This window comes from Propithecus coquereli, unplaced genomic scaffold, assembly GCF_000956105.1.
Source record: "Propithecus coquereli isolate 6110/MARCELLA unplaced genomic scaffold, Pcoq_1.0 Scaffold25, whole genome shotgun sequence".
NCBI classification, from domain to species: Eukaryota; Metazoa; Chordata; class Mammalia; order Primates; family Indriidae; genus Propithecus; species Propithecus coquereli.
In genome coordinates, this window is record NW_012148063.1 from 6095449 (window position 1) to 6113199 (window position 17751).

Sequence of the window (17751 nt, forward strand, 5' to 3'; positions counted from 1 at the left end):
CTGCATTAGAAACAAGAGGATACAAAGACCGTTCATCGTTACTTTATCTAGTGAAGTAACTGGCCAATTAAAAGATGTTTCAGTGGTAGCCCACAAATTCTGGTGTGCAAAGAAATGCAACTTTTTCATTTTTCTTAATATAACCTCCTTTGAGCCCCTGTCTCCCTAATGACTGGGGCTCAAAATTATCCATTTCAGTTAATTCAGTCTCTTTAAGGTTTTCTAGATCATTGGGTTTACAGGCAACAAATTTATATCTTTACTTTGGATCACTTTCCCCACACTTACACCAAGATCCATCCACTGGTATGTTCTTCCAATTCTGCCAGTACATATTTGGTGAATAACCCTTTTTATTCCAAAACAGGGACAGTGCTTCTTCAATTAGGCCATGATGAAACTTGACCCTAATTATTGGTTTAGAAACACTGAAGGGGACTGTGGCAAATCCTGAGAAGAGGAAGCAGCATCTTGGAAGGCATCCTCCTCAGGTGAGACCTCTACATTGTCTTCAGGCAAAGGAAAGCCACTATCCTCTAGCAAGGGGGAGTGCACCGCTGCTGTTGGTCCAGAGTGTTAAGGTAAATTTATCAGCTTAACATTCCCTAGGGTAGGGGTCCCCAACCTACGGTGAATTGTATAATTATTTCATTATATATTACAACATAATAATAGAAATAAAGTGCACAATAAATTTAATGTGCTTAAATCATCCCAAAACCATCCCCCAACTCCCGGGCCCGTGAAAAATTGTCTTCCATGAAAACCGTCCCTGGTGCCAAGAAGGTTGGGGACTGCCGGCATAGAAGGTCTTAGAGATTCTAGTTAATGCTCACAGAACGTGAGTATAATGCACCGTCAGCGTGAGGAGCTAAGGACTCTTCTCTCAGCCGAGGAAGCCTCAAAGACAGGGCAGATCCTTAGCATCTGTTACCAGACCTAGCAAGCTTAGAAGAGCAGAGAAGTTCTAGAATGTAGACGCAAGATACGCCGTTGATGTTGAGGACTGAGAGCCGATTTGACTTTCCTCCTCTTTCTGTGTTACAGTAAAAGTCACTGAGTGAATTCCTTTCCTTCAGTTACTCAGAAAATATTTATCAAACATGGCAGTGGTAGCCCTTTGTGCCATGTGAGGCACGGTGGTCGGTGCTGGGAAGGGCACAGCGAGGAAGAGGGCCCAGTCTCGCCCTGCAGGACTTGTCAGTCCATTGAGGCTCACGGGCGTGTCCACAATAGCCACAGGTACCGTAGGGAGGGGAGACACGAACATATTATGAGGGCTCAGAGAAAGAAGCAATCACTTCCACTTAGCGCTAAACCCAGAAACACCTTTTCCAAGGTCTTTATGGGAAGCGATACCGAGCTGGAATTGGGCAGCTGGGTGCTTTAACAGGCCGAGATGGGAGGGAAGGGCGTTCCGGACACCAGGCTGGATGGCAGGGCCTGCTCGTGGCCTGCTGAGACGCCCGGAGGTCAGCTGCGGAGAGGGGCAGTGTGGAGGCATGAGGAGGGGACTGGATGGGACTGGGGTGCCAGGAAGGGAGCTTGAACTTCATTTGGCAGGAGCAGGGGAGTCACTGAGGGCTTCTGAGCCAGGGACATGTGTGATGGGAGCTGGAAGCAGGCAGGCAGGACAGACTGAGAGACAGGGACCACTGTGGCAGGCAGAGGGATGAGGTCGCTGTTCCTGCTGTTCCCAGGTGGGAGAAGACAGAGAGGGGCTCCTGAGAGGAGGGGAGGTGGCAGGGCGCGCTGGGCGGAAGGAAGGCTGCTGCCCCTTAGTAGGGGAGCAGGAAGGAGGCAGAGAGGAGCAGAAGGACGGTGCACTCAGGCTCAGCAGAGTCTGCTTTAAAGCCTGGTAGACCCAGCGCAGCAGCGCAGTCACCTTGTGCAGAGCTACTGGAGTGGGCGCTCTCCCGCCCCGCATCCTACTCCCCTGCTCCGTGGAGGGGCAGAAACTGCAGCTAGCCCTGGGGAAGAGGAGAGGGGTTAACTTAAAATCAGGTTGATAGTTTCCACTATTAAGATCGTTACACTTTTATTTACTTAAATGAGGCTGTTTGCTACTGAAAGTGACTGAAGGACTTCCTGTTACCTGCATACTGTGATTAGAAAAGCCCCAGCCCACCCGAGTTTCCCTGCAGGGGCAGGCGCAGGTTTAACGGGGAGACAGAGACTGTTGCATTCAAATTCACACCCCGATTCCTGTGTTTGACAACCAGTTGCACAGTTATGTTGAATTGTGAATTTAAATTTTTCTGGAAAATTCTATACCATCAATCTTTCTCCTAACCATTTTGTTGTGTGTATATATATGTGCCATATATTAATATAAGCCATATAATATATATAATCATAATAAATACAATATATGGCTAATATATATATCAATTAAAATCTATTATCTAGTACCGGAGTTAATTTTATGTCTTCAGTATGGACTGTGTTTATTTCTTTTTTTCCTGTAATTTTTTATTTGGAAATAATTTCAAACTTACAGAAAAGTTGCAAGAATTAAGAATAGTGCAAAGAACATCCATGTACCCTTTAGCCGGATTCACCTCTTCTTAATATTTTATCCCATTTGTTCCATTTAGACAAAATTTCTTTTCTGGATCATTTGAGAGTAAGCTGCCGACATCATGCCACTTTATTCCTAAATACTGCGGTGACTATTTCCCAAAACGAGGGATCTCTCACGCAGCCGCGGCGCACATCATCAGCATCCGTAGCCGCTGGGTAGCTGTGTCTAAGTGCGCAGGCGCTCAGAGGCCTGTGTGCGAGCAGTCCTGGCTCTGGTCTCAGCAAGGGCATCACGCCTGTGGCCCTCAAGACCTGGACTCTTGCCACGTCCCTTCATCCTCCCATCAGAGACCTGCCCAGCAATGGGATGCTGCTCCCCATCGTTCCCAGGACGAAGGCCCCCGTCTGCCTCTAGTCTTGAGCAGCGTTTTCCAATCCTTTCTTCTCCAGCTCTCCTCTTTGCTTTGTATTGAGCATATGGAAGAGCATATTTTTTGTAGAGATGGGGTCTCACTATGCTGCCCAGACTGGTCTTGAACTCTTGGCCTCAAGCGATCCTCCAACCTCAGCCTCTCAAAGTGCTGGGATTACAGGCATGAGCTACCACACCAGGCCTGTCCTAATGAGGTGGACAGTCTAGCAGCTCTTTCCACTCTAGATATTATAATTCCACGATTTGTGTCATGTTCCTTGATACCCATGACACCATTTAGTGTGGTGATGATAGATTGACCATGGTCATCGCAGACCCCATCCTCACCTGGGTGCAGGTGTCCAGTTAATTCTCACTCCTGAATCATGCCACCTGTGAGGTCAACCAGCCAGGCCCTTATGCTCCCCATTGTCCTGGCCCGGACACCTGGATCTCAGGCCAGACGTCAGACGCTGACCTCGCACAAACTTCAGTCTGTCCCAAGAGCACCTCTCTCCGATGCCTCACAGTCGCTGCTGCGAGTCAGCTTGTCAGAATGAAAACAGGGAAGAGGTTTTCACAGAATTAAGAGTCGGGCCATGTTCATCACTGGGTAGCTCAAATGCCTTCTGGAAAAGATGAGATTGTTATGTTCCAGCAGCTGAAATCCTCTAAATCGTCTTCAGAAACTGGCCTGCAAGTTCATTTCTATAGCTCGTTAGCCTTTTTTGGATAGAATACCTCTAAAATATTGAAAAATGGTTTCTTGGCATTTTAAGGTGGATTTACAGTCCTCAGAGTTCTGTGCTGGCCAAAAGTCCCTGAGATGTTTGACCCAGGTAGGAAAAGCCGACTCTGATGAAGAAAGGACTAAATTGATGTCTTCTCCTATTACGTGATTCCAGGGCAGGGTGGAATCTATGAATCTGCAGATTCATGAGCTGTGATTACAGCTCAAAAGACACATGTATATTTACACAAGCTCTATACATCTTAGATTGATTATACAAGCAGAATTATTTTCATTCCTCTGCCAGCGTCTCCCTGGGGGAGCAGAGGGCTTGGGCTATTGTGGCTGGGGAGCAAGGGTTAAATCGTCCACAGGATAGAGCTGCAGACTTCCCCAAAAGTAAATCCTTAGTGTAGATGAATTTTTAATGGAAATCAATTTCACTCCTCCAGATAGACTTTTGGCTTCTTAGAAGGTACAGACTGCTTACTGTGGATTCCTAACATTGTATTTCCTTTCTTTCTCCCCACCCCTCCTGCCTTCCCAACCTGTTGGCAGCTGCCCGTATCTAGCAGTGAAAATCACCCCCGCCATCCCTGTGGTTGGTGGCATCCTGTTCTTCTTCGTGATGGGGACCCTGCTTCGCACCAGCTTCAGCGACCCTGGAGTCCTCCCGCGAGCCACGCCTGATGAAGCCGCCGACCTGGAAAGGCAAATAGGTAACTCTGAGGGTCTGCCCTTGGCCTTTGGTCACTTCCCACCTGTGCCCAGCCGCAGTGCGGAAGGACAGGCAGCAGGGGCGGGGCGCTGGGCCACTGTGAAGAGTGACCTGGCAAGGAGGGAGGCCGTAAGTCTTCATCCACTGGGTCGGTTGCAGGATGGCCTGAACAGGAGGTGGGCTGTAAGGTGGGTGGAAGGGATGGAAGGTAAGGCCGGAGGGACTGATGCTCTGGAGGCAGGGGCTGCTGCCCATGCAAGCAAGGCACCCGTGCCGCCACGAGCAGTGTTTCTGGATGTTTCTTTGAAACCCAAGCGTCCAATTCTGCCCTACTAAAGAGGCTCCGTCCTGAAAGACCTGCAGTTGCAGGTTTTGCTGCTTCCTTATTCCCTTTTCCAATCATGTAGCTTAACTAGTTCCCATAAAACTAGGAGAGGTTACATCTTAGACGCTGTCTCATTTATCCGGCCTAGGATCCAGAACTTCCTTTATTTAGGTATGACAAAAATATATCTGTTGAATATATATGTTGAAATGAATAGCTTTCTTTTTCCTTAGATATTAAATTAAAACCCTAGGGTAAAAAGTTCATAACTCATCTTGAAGATATTAAAACAAATCCTAATCCCTGATGCAACAAACTTTTAAAGTCTTTAATTAAAAAGAGAGCTTTTTCTTGCTCTTAAATGTTCTCAAAAGTTTGCAGTTGTGAACATGTAGCTTTGCTGTGGGGCATTGGTAAATTTCACAAGCACAGCAGAGGGGCTGTGATGACTCAGTGTGAACATAAAGTTTAAGCCTGGAAAATCACTTGACAGAGCTATGTCTCTCCCAGTATTCCCCTATCCTATGGACTCCCTTGCAGCCTCCACCAAAGCTGGTGAGATCCCCTTATCCACAGTGCAAGTAAGTACAGCTGTGGATCTTTCTAGACAGTGTCTATTCTGGTCTTACCATTCCTCAAGGGCTAAAGCACAGCTGTGTCCTTCTCTCAGCATCTGCCTTTGTCCTGCATTCCTATCACCTGGGAGGGAAGTGGTAATGTGGGAGTGCATGGTTTCATCCGGTAGACCGCAGCTGTTTTGTGTTCTGAGGTAGGGAAGAAGGGGGAGGAAGAAGCAGCAACGGGGACCATCTCTTTCTTAGCCTCTGCATCTTGGGATTCCGATGGAGGGCACGCCGATTCATAATTTAAAGTCTTGCATTTTATAGCACTTTAATCATTTTTGAAGCCCATCCATGTTTTCCACATGCAAGCAAACTCTTAAGGAAAACTATGTGTTAATAAGGAAACAAAGCCCCAAAGAGGGGCTTTGATGGGCAAAAGTGGCAGAGCTGGAGCCTAGAACCCAGGTCTCAGCCCTTGTTCTTTCTAGCGAGTCATGTCACTGGGGAGAGGGAGGGAGGTCAGGCCCAGTTTCCTTCAAGGAATAAAACTGGACCTACAGAAACTGCATAGTCTGCGCCCACCTTACGTCAGCATGTAGCTTGAAAATCCTCTACTCAGTGCAAGAGCCCAGCCCCTAGGTTGGGGGTGACACGCAATTTCCTGCAGTGACCCCCACCTCCTGGTTAGTACAAGGAACATGTGCAAAATCAGCAAGACGAGGAACAGATTTTCTGCCTTTCTTACAAAGTGGATGATAAAGAGTGCCACTCGAATTCGCTGTTAAAAACGCAGATTCTAAGTTGCACAATTTCCTTTCATCCTTACTGGTAGTGGAGAAGTTGAGAGGGAGGGAATCCACGCAAGCACATTTCTGTTGTTATTGTTGTTAAAGTTAATAACCTCAGAGCAATATTTTTCAACTTGAGTGCTTTTTTAAAACCAGCTGTGCCCCAAAGGCCCCAAAGGCATCGATCCTGCGAGAGAACTAGACTGGAGACAGGGTGAGCCCGGAACTTTGTTTCCTTTCAGGAAAGAAGAGGGGCTTTAAAAGCAGGACTTTGGCGGGGTGGGAATGAGTAGATTGGCAAATTTCCTCCACAAAAAGCAATGAGAAAGCCGAACAAAATTGTCAGAAACAACCATTTCATGGTTCTGGAATTTGGCTGAATTGAGGAGCGGTATCTGAGAGAAACTACAGGAAACTGGGTAACAGTCGCGGGAATCTGTGGCTTCTTGCTGGAGCTGCTCCCATCTCCAGCCTGACCTGCAAAGGTGAGGAAGTTCTACCAGGACAGGGAAAGCTATGAAAACCAGCCACTTCCCTTTATAAGGGGGCAGAACATAGGAAAAAATTAGTAACTAAGCTTCCATCTTAAGAAACTATCAAAAGAAGAGCTAACTAAACTCAAAGCAAGCTGTAGTAAAGAAACAATAAAGTTTAGAGAGGAAATCAGTGAAATAGAATATAGAAAAATAATAGAAAAAAATCAATGTGACCAAAAGTTAGTTCTTTGAAAAGATCAATACAATTGACAAACCTTTAGCTATCCTAAAGACAGAGAGAGTGAGAGAGAGAGAGAGAGAAATTATCAAAATCAGGAACAGACTTTTTTTCAAAGGAGATGTGTGAATGGCCAGTAAGCACATGAAAAGATGCTCAGCATCGTTAGTTGTAGGCAAGTGCAGATCAAAACCAATGAGGTACCACTTCACGCCCGCTAGAATGGCCCTAATCAGAAAGACTGACAATGACAAATATTGGTGAGGATGTGGAGAAACTGGAAGCTTATACATTACTAGTGGGAATGTAAAATGGTACATCCACTTTGGAAGACAGTTTCTCAAAATTCCTTTGAAAGTTAAACACAGTTACCGTATGATCCAGCAATTCTACCCTTAAGTGTATGTCCAGGAGAAATGAAGACTTACCGCCACACAAAGACTGGTATGTGAATACTCACAGCAGCATGATACCTAGTGGGCAAAAACTGGAAACAACCCAAATGTCCATCAAAGGATGAATTGATGATCGATATGTGGTGTATCCACACAGTGGAATACTATTAAATAATGAAAAGGAGCGAAGTATTGATTCATGCACAGCTGGATGACCCTTACGGACAGTGTACTAAGTGAAGAAGCCAGATGCAAAGGACAACATATTGTGTGATTCCTTTTTGCCCAGAAAGAACAAATCTTTAGAGACAGAAAGCAGATTAGTGATTTCCTGGGGCTGGGGGGTGGGCGTGCAGGGCTCATTGGGGTGATGGAAATGGTTCAAAGTTAGATGGTGGTGGTGGTTGCGCAGGCTCACGGAATTGCACATACTTTCAGTGGGTTATCGTCTGTACATTACAGCTCAATAAAGCCGTAAACAGAAAACAGAGGAGGAGGATGAGGAGGGGAAGGGGGAGAGGAGAAAGATGGGTTGGGTGCTTCGAAGAAAAGGGCTTCTCAGACCCTCGGACATGAGTTCGAACCCCGGCTCACGACTCTCTGGTTATGTGACTTAGGCAGGCACTACGGCTTTTGAAACACCATCGCTCTGTGCTCGTATCTGTAAAACAGAGGTAATGACAGATATCTTTTGTGGTATTTGTTAGGATTAGAGATTTTAGGGAAAGTGCTTGGCACATTGCAGGTGGTAAATGGTAGTTTGTTGGTTTTTTAAAAAAATCTGTCCTTTCCCCACCCAGTTCTCTCTTCACCATCTGCAAACATAGGTGCTCATAAAAAGCTGCCTGAAGTGTGGCAGGAATACATGGCGGAGCTGGTACGGTGTCTCTGGGACCATCGCCCGCCTGCTCAGCTGTCCCTGCTCAGGGCTGCAGAAGGGCGCAGGTGCAGGCAGGCTGGGGACGCTCCATCACTGGTCTGATTCCTCAGAAGGAGTCCTCCCGCATACTACTTGGCTTTGGAAAATGAGATTACATTTCAGTGAAATCTCAACACATTTATTTGGTGCTATCGGGCTAAAGAAGGAAAAATTAAAAATTAGATTTGGAAACTTTGTATCATTAGGGGTTATTAATTCTAATTATCCGTTGCATATCTGTTACTTATAGAAGCCCATAATAGCCTCTTGGAATCAGCCATCTGAGTAATTTACTGAAGATTTGCCAAGGATTTGAACAAATCCTTCCCCTGTCTTCAGGCTTCTGAGAGGAGTAGGAGGGGAGGAGGAGGGCTCTGGGCTTCAGAGAGGGATACAAGGCTCTTGAAATGCCTTACACTTCTTTCTTCTGAAAGAATGTTCCCAATGACTTAGGTTGCAGCTAAAAAGACATCAAAGAATAGCAGCAGGGGGCGGGGGCAGCTGGGTCCCTGGAGGCCTGCTAGGAATCTTCAGTTTCGGAAACTCGATTTTGTCAGTGCACCCAAGGATGATCAGATAGGAAGCACTGATTTGGGGTTAGGAAAAAATGACGAGATACTGTATGAGAAATCACAGGATCAAAGCATTGAATTTCTACTAGGGATAGACCTTTTCCCCTGATTCAGATGGGGAAGTGGCAGGCTACCTCTCTGTCCCACACTCCACCTGCCATCTCCTCCCACCCGCCCGACATCCTGAGGGTGCCAAGACCAGGGAAGTCAGCGGAGCGTTAGGAGCTGAAACGGGGGCTCCAAAAGCAAGACTAGTTATCGGGAAACTCTCTCCCAAGTCGCAGAAACCAGTTACCGAAATAAGTGATTGAACTTGCTTGGCGAGGGTGGATCCAATCAAAGGAAGCTGAGTGGTCTTTAAAAAATTCACTTGTGCCCTGGTAGAATCTGAAGAATTATCTCCTGCACTCTGCACCTCTGTGGTGGGTAGGACTCCACGTCCCTAGACAGGGGATGCTCGCCTGTGTGCACTCGCTCAGGCACGTTCCTTCTCTCCCTCCCTCTCTGTCTCTGTCTCCCTCCTCCTCTGTCTCTTTCTCCCTCCCTCCCCACCCCCCCACCTTTGGTTAAATTTTCATCACTCAACCATTTTTCTTGTAGGACACAGAACCAATCACCATTTCTAAGAGTAAAGTCTATCTTTTGTTATTTCCTAAATCACTCTTTGAAACAGGTATCCTCTAGATGAGATTTTTAGGAAACATGGTACAGCAAATTCCCAATCCTGGGGAGACCCTGGGCTTGTGAGCAGCACAGCTCTACCCCATCCTAGACAGAGCATCTCCCGGGAGGGTTTCCATGACCACGGAAGTTTTGACCCACCAATTTGACTTGCTGGAGTTTTTTCCCCAAAGACATCTTAATTCTGTGTTTAAAAGTAGAAACATTTTAATTGGAATTTTAACGACACTAATGGATTTTTGTCGAAGAAAATACTCTAGAAGGAAGAACACTATTTAAGCCAATTTAAAACCTTGATCAATTTTCTCTATTGCACAGTTAAACTATTTCCAATTTTTTCCCATTTCCATTTTTATTTTACTAAAATTATTTTTACTGGAGTAATTTCTTCTCTGCAAAAAATTTATAACTAAGATTTTTTTACTGATCAGCTTTTTTGTATTATAAAAGTTGCCATTACGGATTTTTTATAGAACTATTATTTCTACTAAGACATTGTCTTGTTGATATTTTACCGTGTGAAATTTTGTTTTTTGTTGTTGTTTTGGCTTTTTTGGGATTTCTTTTAGCTATTATTAGTTTCATTTTGTGTTGGTTATTTCTGTTGGTAATATTCACCATAAAATTGCTTTGAAATTTGATGGTCTCATTTATTTTTGCCTAATGAGTAGTAGCCTGTTGGTTGTGATTGATCTGTGACAAATCTTCCATGTACTTTGTTGTCACTTTGTGTACGGTGCAGTGGTTGTCACACTGTTGAAGATACAGTATATTTAATGCCCTCCCCGCAGCTGGGAGGTGGAGAAGGCAGGCGTCACAGGGGGCTGATTGGATTGCTTTTTGCCAGTTTTCTTTTCAGAAGGTGACATCTTCTGACCACTTTCCCTGATTCTTACTTCCATCCCCTACTCACCTCCAAAATCACCGCAGTTTATCCTCTGTGCGGTTTTTATTTGCAGTGATTGTTTCAGCATCTCGTGAACATTTGACTGGGCCCGCAGCTCTGCCCAGGATTGAATTGCACCTGCTGGTGTGAGATTCCTGTCTGCCTCCCCAGCCTCTCTGCCCTGCTGCTCTCTGCCCTGCTCTCGCCAGAGTTATTACGGTGCCACCTCATTAGCTTTTGACCTTTCTCTTCCATGCACCCACGTAAGCATTTACCTGTGCCTGTGAAGTGAAATCCCCTCTGTGCTCTTTCTGTGTCCTTGGGCTTTTGGCTTACCGGGCCGTGATGAGCAGGCAGGCTGGTGTTAGTAGCTGTTCTTCATCAAGTGCTTGTCCTGTGCAGGCGTCAGGTTCTGCCCTTTCCTTGCATTATCTCATTTAATACTCGCAGCAGCCGCTCCGTGATGTTTAGACGCTATTAGTGTCCCTATCATATTTGTGAGGAAGCCAGTGCTCAGAAATGAAATCCATTTGCCAAATGTCATTTGACCGGAGCTAGGAGCCCTGCGTGTGCGAGTCCATCTGGCACCACACTCTGTGCTCTCTCAATACTGCTGGGTACTGCCCACCTCCTGCTGCCCTGGGGGGCCAAGCCCTGGGTGGGAGGGAGACTTCTCACCTCCGTGCAGCGGGTAGCACTTCGCTCTCCCAGGGGTTGCACTCTCTCCCCTGAGACTGTCAGGGTCGTCCAGGCCTGGCCTGGCCTGTTGGCTGCTCTCCCCAGCACACCAGGGGCTGAGAAGCAGAAGTCCTGGGCCCCAGTGGGCAGAGAAGGAAGAACTGCAGCGAAATTCCAGACAACCGAACTCTGCTCTGGAGCTTCCTCAAGATGTGGGGCCCTTTTGTCCGGGGGGAATGTCCTGCTGTCCAGACGTTCTGTGACGTGTGAGAAGGAAGGAGGGGCGGGGGAGTCCCACCTGTCTGCAGTGCCTCCTGGAGGAGACAAGGGCTTCTGAAGAAAGTGCATCCTAGGAATAAAAAACGTATCGATGCCTTGTTTGGGGGAAATGCTAGATTCGTCGAGTGTGTAGTGATACTAGGGAAAAGCGGGCAGTGAGTCTCCTACACAGATGCCGGGTGGCAGCTCAGAATGTCTCAATTTACGATTGTCTCTTTAAGAAAGAAATCCCATCTCAGGAGAGCTGGAAACCAGATGTCACAACTGAAAATTACAGTATTTGGGGGAATATCACAAGATTTTGAAGGGTCTGGTTTGGAGGGAAGAAAGGGCCAGAGATGATGTTTCTCCACGGGCTTTGGAAGGATGTGTGGTTTCTATCCGGGCCGTTCACGGGAGCGTATGTTATTCTTGCGATAGAAATCCAAACTGTGGGGCTGTGCCGTGCGTCGGGATTGAAGCCACTTTCCGATGCTGGTGTGTTTACTGGTTTTGAAGTTGGGGGGGACGCACCGTGTGGTGACCGGAGTGGAGACGTGCCTGGCTAGCTCTGGAAACCGTCCCACGGCGCCCCTCTCGGCACGTACCCCTGCAGAACTGTTCGCACTTGATAGCTGCATGCATGGCGAGTGGCAGTTTCTTCTCCACAGGAAGAGAAATTGAGGGGAGGGGGTTATCGAACTCGAGGAGATCACACTCTTGTGCTCACCCTGCACTGAGCCTAGGAATCTTAATTCCTAAATTCACACGGGCACTCCGGCCTCCGCGGTGCTTCCCATCCTGGGTGTCCCTCTTCATGTAGTCCAAGACTTGGCGTGCACGTCTGTACGTGTGTGCAGATTTGGAATCTCTTCTGTAGAATCCATGGCCTCCTCCCAAAAGGCCAATCGATTCCTTCATTTCAGATAAGAGGAAGTCTCTCTCCCTCTCCACACCGTTGCCACCTTCCTTAGAGTTGTGTCGGGTCAGCACTAGGATGGCGCAGAGCAATGCTGATGCGCTTTGCTGAAAAGTAGCCTGTCCTGTGATTGTCATCAGTTCTCACACACAAGGCCACAGAAGGGGAAGGATGGTGACACAACCGGGGTGAGGAAAAGGTCACCCCAAGAGAACAGGGAACGGAGGCTGCAGGGAGGGGAAGCAAAGGATTGAGTGACATGAAAAGGATGGCAGCATTGGGGCCACTCGGTTAAGAATCTGGGCGGCGGGAGGGGGAGTGGTCTGGGGCACGTGAGTGAACATTCGAGGCCGGTCTTACCCAGCCAGGGCACTGAGCAAGCTGGTGACGCATGGTCCCTGCACCAGTTTTCTGGACCCGCCTCCCTCCGCTGGGAGTGCTGGCCCCTGCAGTGCTCGAGTTGTAGAACATTCCAGCTTAAAGGGAACTCAGAAATCATGGAGATGGTCCCAGACGTCTCCCTTAGTTTACAGACGAGTAAACTGAAGCTTGGAAACAAGTCCAGACCCGGCCGCTCTCACACAGCTCGTCAGTGACAGGCCCGGAACCCTGGCCTGGGGTCTGGCCCCAAGTCCGGGTACTGTATACCTCTCCTTTGACATTTTTGCTTCTGAAACTGCATCTCTAAGTCTTTGCTACTCAAAGTGAGGTCCCTGGAATAGCAACAGCAACATCGCCGGGGAGACCGATCTGCCTACTGAATTGGAATCTGCATTTTTACAAGATCCCAAGTGACTCGCATGAAAGCTGAGAAGCACAGCCCTAGGGCCTCCCACTTCCCACCTAGTGACCTTCCTCTCCCACTTAGTTCCTCACCGCTTAAATTCTCAGGACTGTCATATTTTTAGGAGTTTGAACATTCAGTCTAATAACCTCCCTCCTGCAGTGCCTCTGAGATAAGTAGCATCTTATTCTTTATGATTACTTATTAAAAATAACTGTATTAATAAACACCTTCTCTACGGATAGTGCTTCTCAGATTTCAAAGTCCATATACGTTTTTATTATCAGTAAAATGTATAGTTACAAGCACAGAATCTGTAGCTAAATTGACTGAGCCTGAATCCCAGCACTTCCACTTACTGTGTGACTTTGAGAAGTGCATTGACCTCTCTGGGCCTCAATTTTAGTGTGTGTAAAATAGACCTACTGAATGCAAAGATCCATTCCGGCGTTATCATTCTATGATTCTACAAATAAATCCTTCTTTCTCCTTTGCTTGATGATGAACATCTGGGAACCTCAATACTCCAGAAGCTTAGCCTGTTCAACTGTTTCAACAGAAGGAATGACGTCTTCGGTTAATTTTAGAACGCAGAGCTACGTGCACACCCATGTAAATTCAACAAGTAAACTGCAGGTACTGCAGAGCAAGTAAGATATCTAAATGACTCACTGGATTGTTACTATCATTAGGACGGTAACGGGCGTGCTGGGAGGATGGAGAGATGATGGAACCATAGCTCTCTGAGTGAGGGCATGAGTCAGCCAGTCAGTGAGGTTTCAGAGGGAAGCCAAGGATAAGGGCCTCGGCCAGGAACCGGCAGGGCGTGTGTTGGGAGAAACAGGTTCTGGAAGGTGACTGCCACTGTGGTGGGTGCCTGGGCGAGAGGAGGGGAGGCGAGGCTGGCTTTTCAGGAGCAAAGTCCCCTTGGAGGAGGTTAATCGAGAGAGGATCGGGCTCTTTGTGCTCAGGAAGTGGGAGGCACTTTGATTACAAATGTAGAGGTGGCATGAAAGGCAGCTCAGGAACCAAAGGAAACGAAGGACTCAGTGAGGACAGAGGAAATGGGCCCCGGCAAGGATGTGCCTGCGGCAGGAGGAGCCCCGAGCGGGGGTCCCAGCCACACCGACACGGGACTCAGAGAGCAGGGGCTGCGGCCCAAGAGGCCGGGCCCTTCCCTGCTGCTTCTTTCACTGGGAGAGCTTGTCTTTCACCGGACTGGGGACCGTCCCACACCTGGCTGCGTGGTTTTTGTGGCTGGAGTCAGGACTGAGGATCAGGTTTAACCAAGAGGCACTTGCCGGACAACAGGCTCATAGCGTGATTATCCCGTGACTGTTAAAGAAAAATCTCTTCACGACATTTGTTAAAACACTAAGAAGACTTTACTGAGGGAGACAGGAAAGGTTGTGGGAGAGTGCGATGGGGTTTTGCAGCAGACGTTGGGCTCAACTCCAGACACAACAAGGAAAGGTGGGAGCGGGTAGCCGAGGGGCAAGGTGGGGTCAGGGAAGGGAAAACTGCTCAGAGGAAACGCCAGGGCTGAGGAGGGTTCCGGCTCAACTGCCCTAACGGGATCCTAGCTGAAGGCAGGCTGGGGTGACCAGACACTCCTTGGGTGAGGAACCCGATCAGGTAGTGAGGGAGGGGGCCCCTCTGGCTATCCTGACCTCGCAGGATTTTAGCTGAAATTGGACAATGCAGTAGAGCCCCAAAACCAGGCCTAGTGGAGAGTGAGCATTCAGAGATGCCAGACCAGAGTTTGGTGAAGGAGAGAATCTTCGTTCCCACAGATGCCCTGAGGTCATTCTGTGCTCACGCACTCTGTGAACACAGGACTTTGGTGAGGTGTCGTCTTCGGGGTCCACACACAGGTCTGTGACATTATCGAAACTGTGCCAGCATCATCACCCTTTGAAACTCTGCTAGGATCGGGCCAACTCACCACTTGCTTTCTGAGTGGCCTTCCTGGCATCTCCGTGGGGGCTGACAGCCAGCTTTGGTGGGGCTCTGTCTCCCTTCCCTTCGGTGCCCTGGAAAACTTTGTCTAAGTGATGGGAGATACATTAACTGTTTATTTTGTGTTTCTGGTAGATCAGTTCTGAGGTTAAGAACATGACTCAGCCAGTGCCTGCTGTGTAGTCCAAAGTCTGAGACGGGTGGCCCTGGGAGTCACCTGTAGCTGGCATTGGCAGGTGAGAGGACAGACAGAGAGGACAGGGAGGACAGAAGGTAGTGCCACCTGGGAGGAAAGTGAGCAGGCCCATGAGGGCTCTTCCTACCACCATGTTTTGTGAGGAAATTTTCATTTATCCACATTTACCTTCCAAGGCTCCTGCAGGAAAAATTTGGCTTACATAGGTGGGCAGAAGTGAGGCCCATTCCTTTGGAAAGTAGGGATAGCACTTTCTAGGAGACAACAGACGTCCAGGTGGGTGAGTGCCATGCCACGTGGCGTCACAATTCAGGGTGCGCCCTTTAGAACATCTCTGTATGTTCCTTCAAGGAAGGAAACTTGAAGTCAAGTATCCGTGAGTGAGTGAATGGGTGAGCTGGTCTTTGCACTCAGTAGAAATCAATAGAATAGAAACAGGCTGAAATCTCCCACAGCCCTCGCAGGACTCAAATGTAACACACTGGGAGCGATGCCAGCAACTTGTCCGCCAGAAACAAAATGCGAGCTGCAGGTGTGAGTGGTGATGTTCCAGTGGTGACGTTTAAAAAGTAAAAAAAGGCACTGGGCGTGGTGACTCACGCCTGTAATCTCAGCATTTTGGGAAGCCGAGGCAGAAGGATTGCTTGAGGCCAGGAGTTTGAGACCAGCCTGGGCAAAATAGCAAAACCCCATTTCTACAAAAAAAATGTTAGCTGGACGCGGCAGCTCACACCTGTAGTCCCAGCTGCTCAGGAGGCTGAGGTGGGAGGATTGCTTGAGCCCAGGAGTTTGAGGTTGCTGCGATCCTGCTCCTGTACTCTAGACTGTGTGAAAGAGTGAGACCTGTCTCAAAAAAAAAATAAAAAGGAACAAGTGAAATTAATTTTAGTAATATATTTTATTTAACTCAATGTATCCAAAATATTATCATTTCAATGTGTGTTCAATGTAAACAAGTACTAAGGTAATATTTTACTTTTTTTATACTAAGTCTAGGAAATCTGGTGTGTATGTCACACTTAGAGTACATCTCAGTTCAGACTGGCCGCATTGCAAGAGCTCAGCAGAATGGACACATAGACTAGCGGCTCCCGTCCTGGACAGCACAGATTTAGAATACAAAGAATTGGACCTAAATAGTTAGTGGAATCTCTCGGACTAACCCATTTTGTCTATTTTGTTTTGATCAGTTGAAAGGATTGTAGACTTTGCAAGCCCGAGAGTGAAGTGTGGCATTTGGGGTGCAGCTGCTCCTCTGCTCACCATGGCGCCAGTGACCACTGGGCAGGGGGATACTTGTTACGAATAACACAGGGATGCCTGTGACTCTTATCAGCTGTTTCTCAGCTATTGGGCAGAGTCAGTTTTAGGCTTAGTCACCTGCACTCTATATAAACCCCCATCCGAGTTATGGGTGTTTGCGAAACACCTACACGTTAATACTGCCGCCTGAGGTGCACACGGGTGCACGGTCCTCTTTCTCCTCTATTCAGACTGATAATGATTACTTTTCTAACTAAACAGCCATCTCCTAAAACGTCCATTTTTTAGGAGAGGCCTTTGACAGACCAGGTGACAGTTTCAGGGGGTCTTTTTTAGGGCCCCAGTTCTTTTCCACCTGTGCCTTAAATGACTCGACATCAATTTTAGATCATTTAGATGCACCTTTCTCAAAGCTACTTCCATTCAAGGGAAAAAAGACATATTTTCTCTTAGATGCAGATGATGAGATTTTGCTGTCATATACGATGTTGATCCTGTGAATGCCAACGAAAAGGTCAAGTTCTTAGAAAAGAACACAGAAATGAAACGGAGCGGGAACGGTTCACCTGCATAACTGTGTCTGGATGTCCCGCACGAGGCTGGCTGACCCAGCCCCTCCCTGCGGCAGCAGCTATCTGTCCTATAGATGGGAGAACTTTAGGTTGGTGACTACGAAGAGAATTCTGCATTTTTCTCTCAAAGAGCAAAGAATGTTTCAAATATTTATGTGCTTATTTTTTAGCTTGTGATGACATATCCCAGACATTTAATGAAAAATGTTCTTGGATGGCTGTTTAGTTAGAAAATTAATCATTATCAGTTAATCAATCTATTTTAAGCATGACACTGCCTTAGGTACTGTAGAAGATTCAAGAGAACTTTAGCTGGAGGGTTGGCAAACAGCCGAAACCGCTGACAGCTTCTTATCAAACGGAGGAGCAGCAAGGACAGATGATGGTGGGGAAGGGTTTCCAGCCTCAGCACGGTCACCGGATGACATTCTGTTGTGGGTGCGTCCTGCGCATTGCAGGACGCTGGGCAGCATCCCTGCCTCCTCTACCTGCTAGCACTGTGACAGTAAAATTATCTCTGACATGACATTGCCTGATGTCCCCTGGGGGGCAAAATCCCCCCAGCTGAGAACCCTTGCTGTGACGCAAGCTGAATATGTGGGGGCCCAAGGGACCCTGAGCTGGGGGAGGACCAATTGAGATTAATCTCGGGGAGTTATCCGGAGGAAACAAACCCGAGCTGGATTTCGGAAGACGCGGATTGCCTGAGGGAGGGTGCTGGGCTGGGGTGGGCAGAGGCGAGGAGAAGGGCACCTTATTGCCAAAGCTGGTGGCTGAGAAGGAAAATACATGAACGCAGACGGGGTTCTCTGGCCGGCACGCATGCTGTACGCAGGGCGGGGAACAGCAGATGAATTTGGCTAGTGTCGCGGCAGGGTAGCAGCTGCTCCAGCCGG

At 47.8% G+C, this 17751-nt stretch overlaps 1 protein-coding gene across 1 annotated transcript in view; it reads left to right on the top strand.

The window, feature by feature from the left end:
- The window catches only part of ZDHHC14 (zinc finger, DHHC-type containing 14), a 251495-nt gene that overhangs the window by 140346 nt on the left and 93398 nt on the right, over positions 1-17751 (top strand). The window contains exon 2 of the mRNA XM_012646807.1: positions 4224-4384. Coding sequence (XP_012502261.1) covers positions 4224-4384 — 161 coding nt within the window. The remainder of the gene's footprint in view (positions 1-4223; positions 4385-17751) is intronic.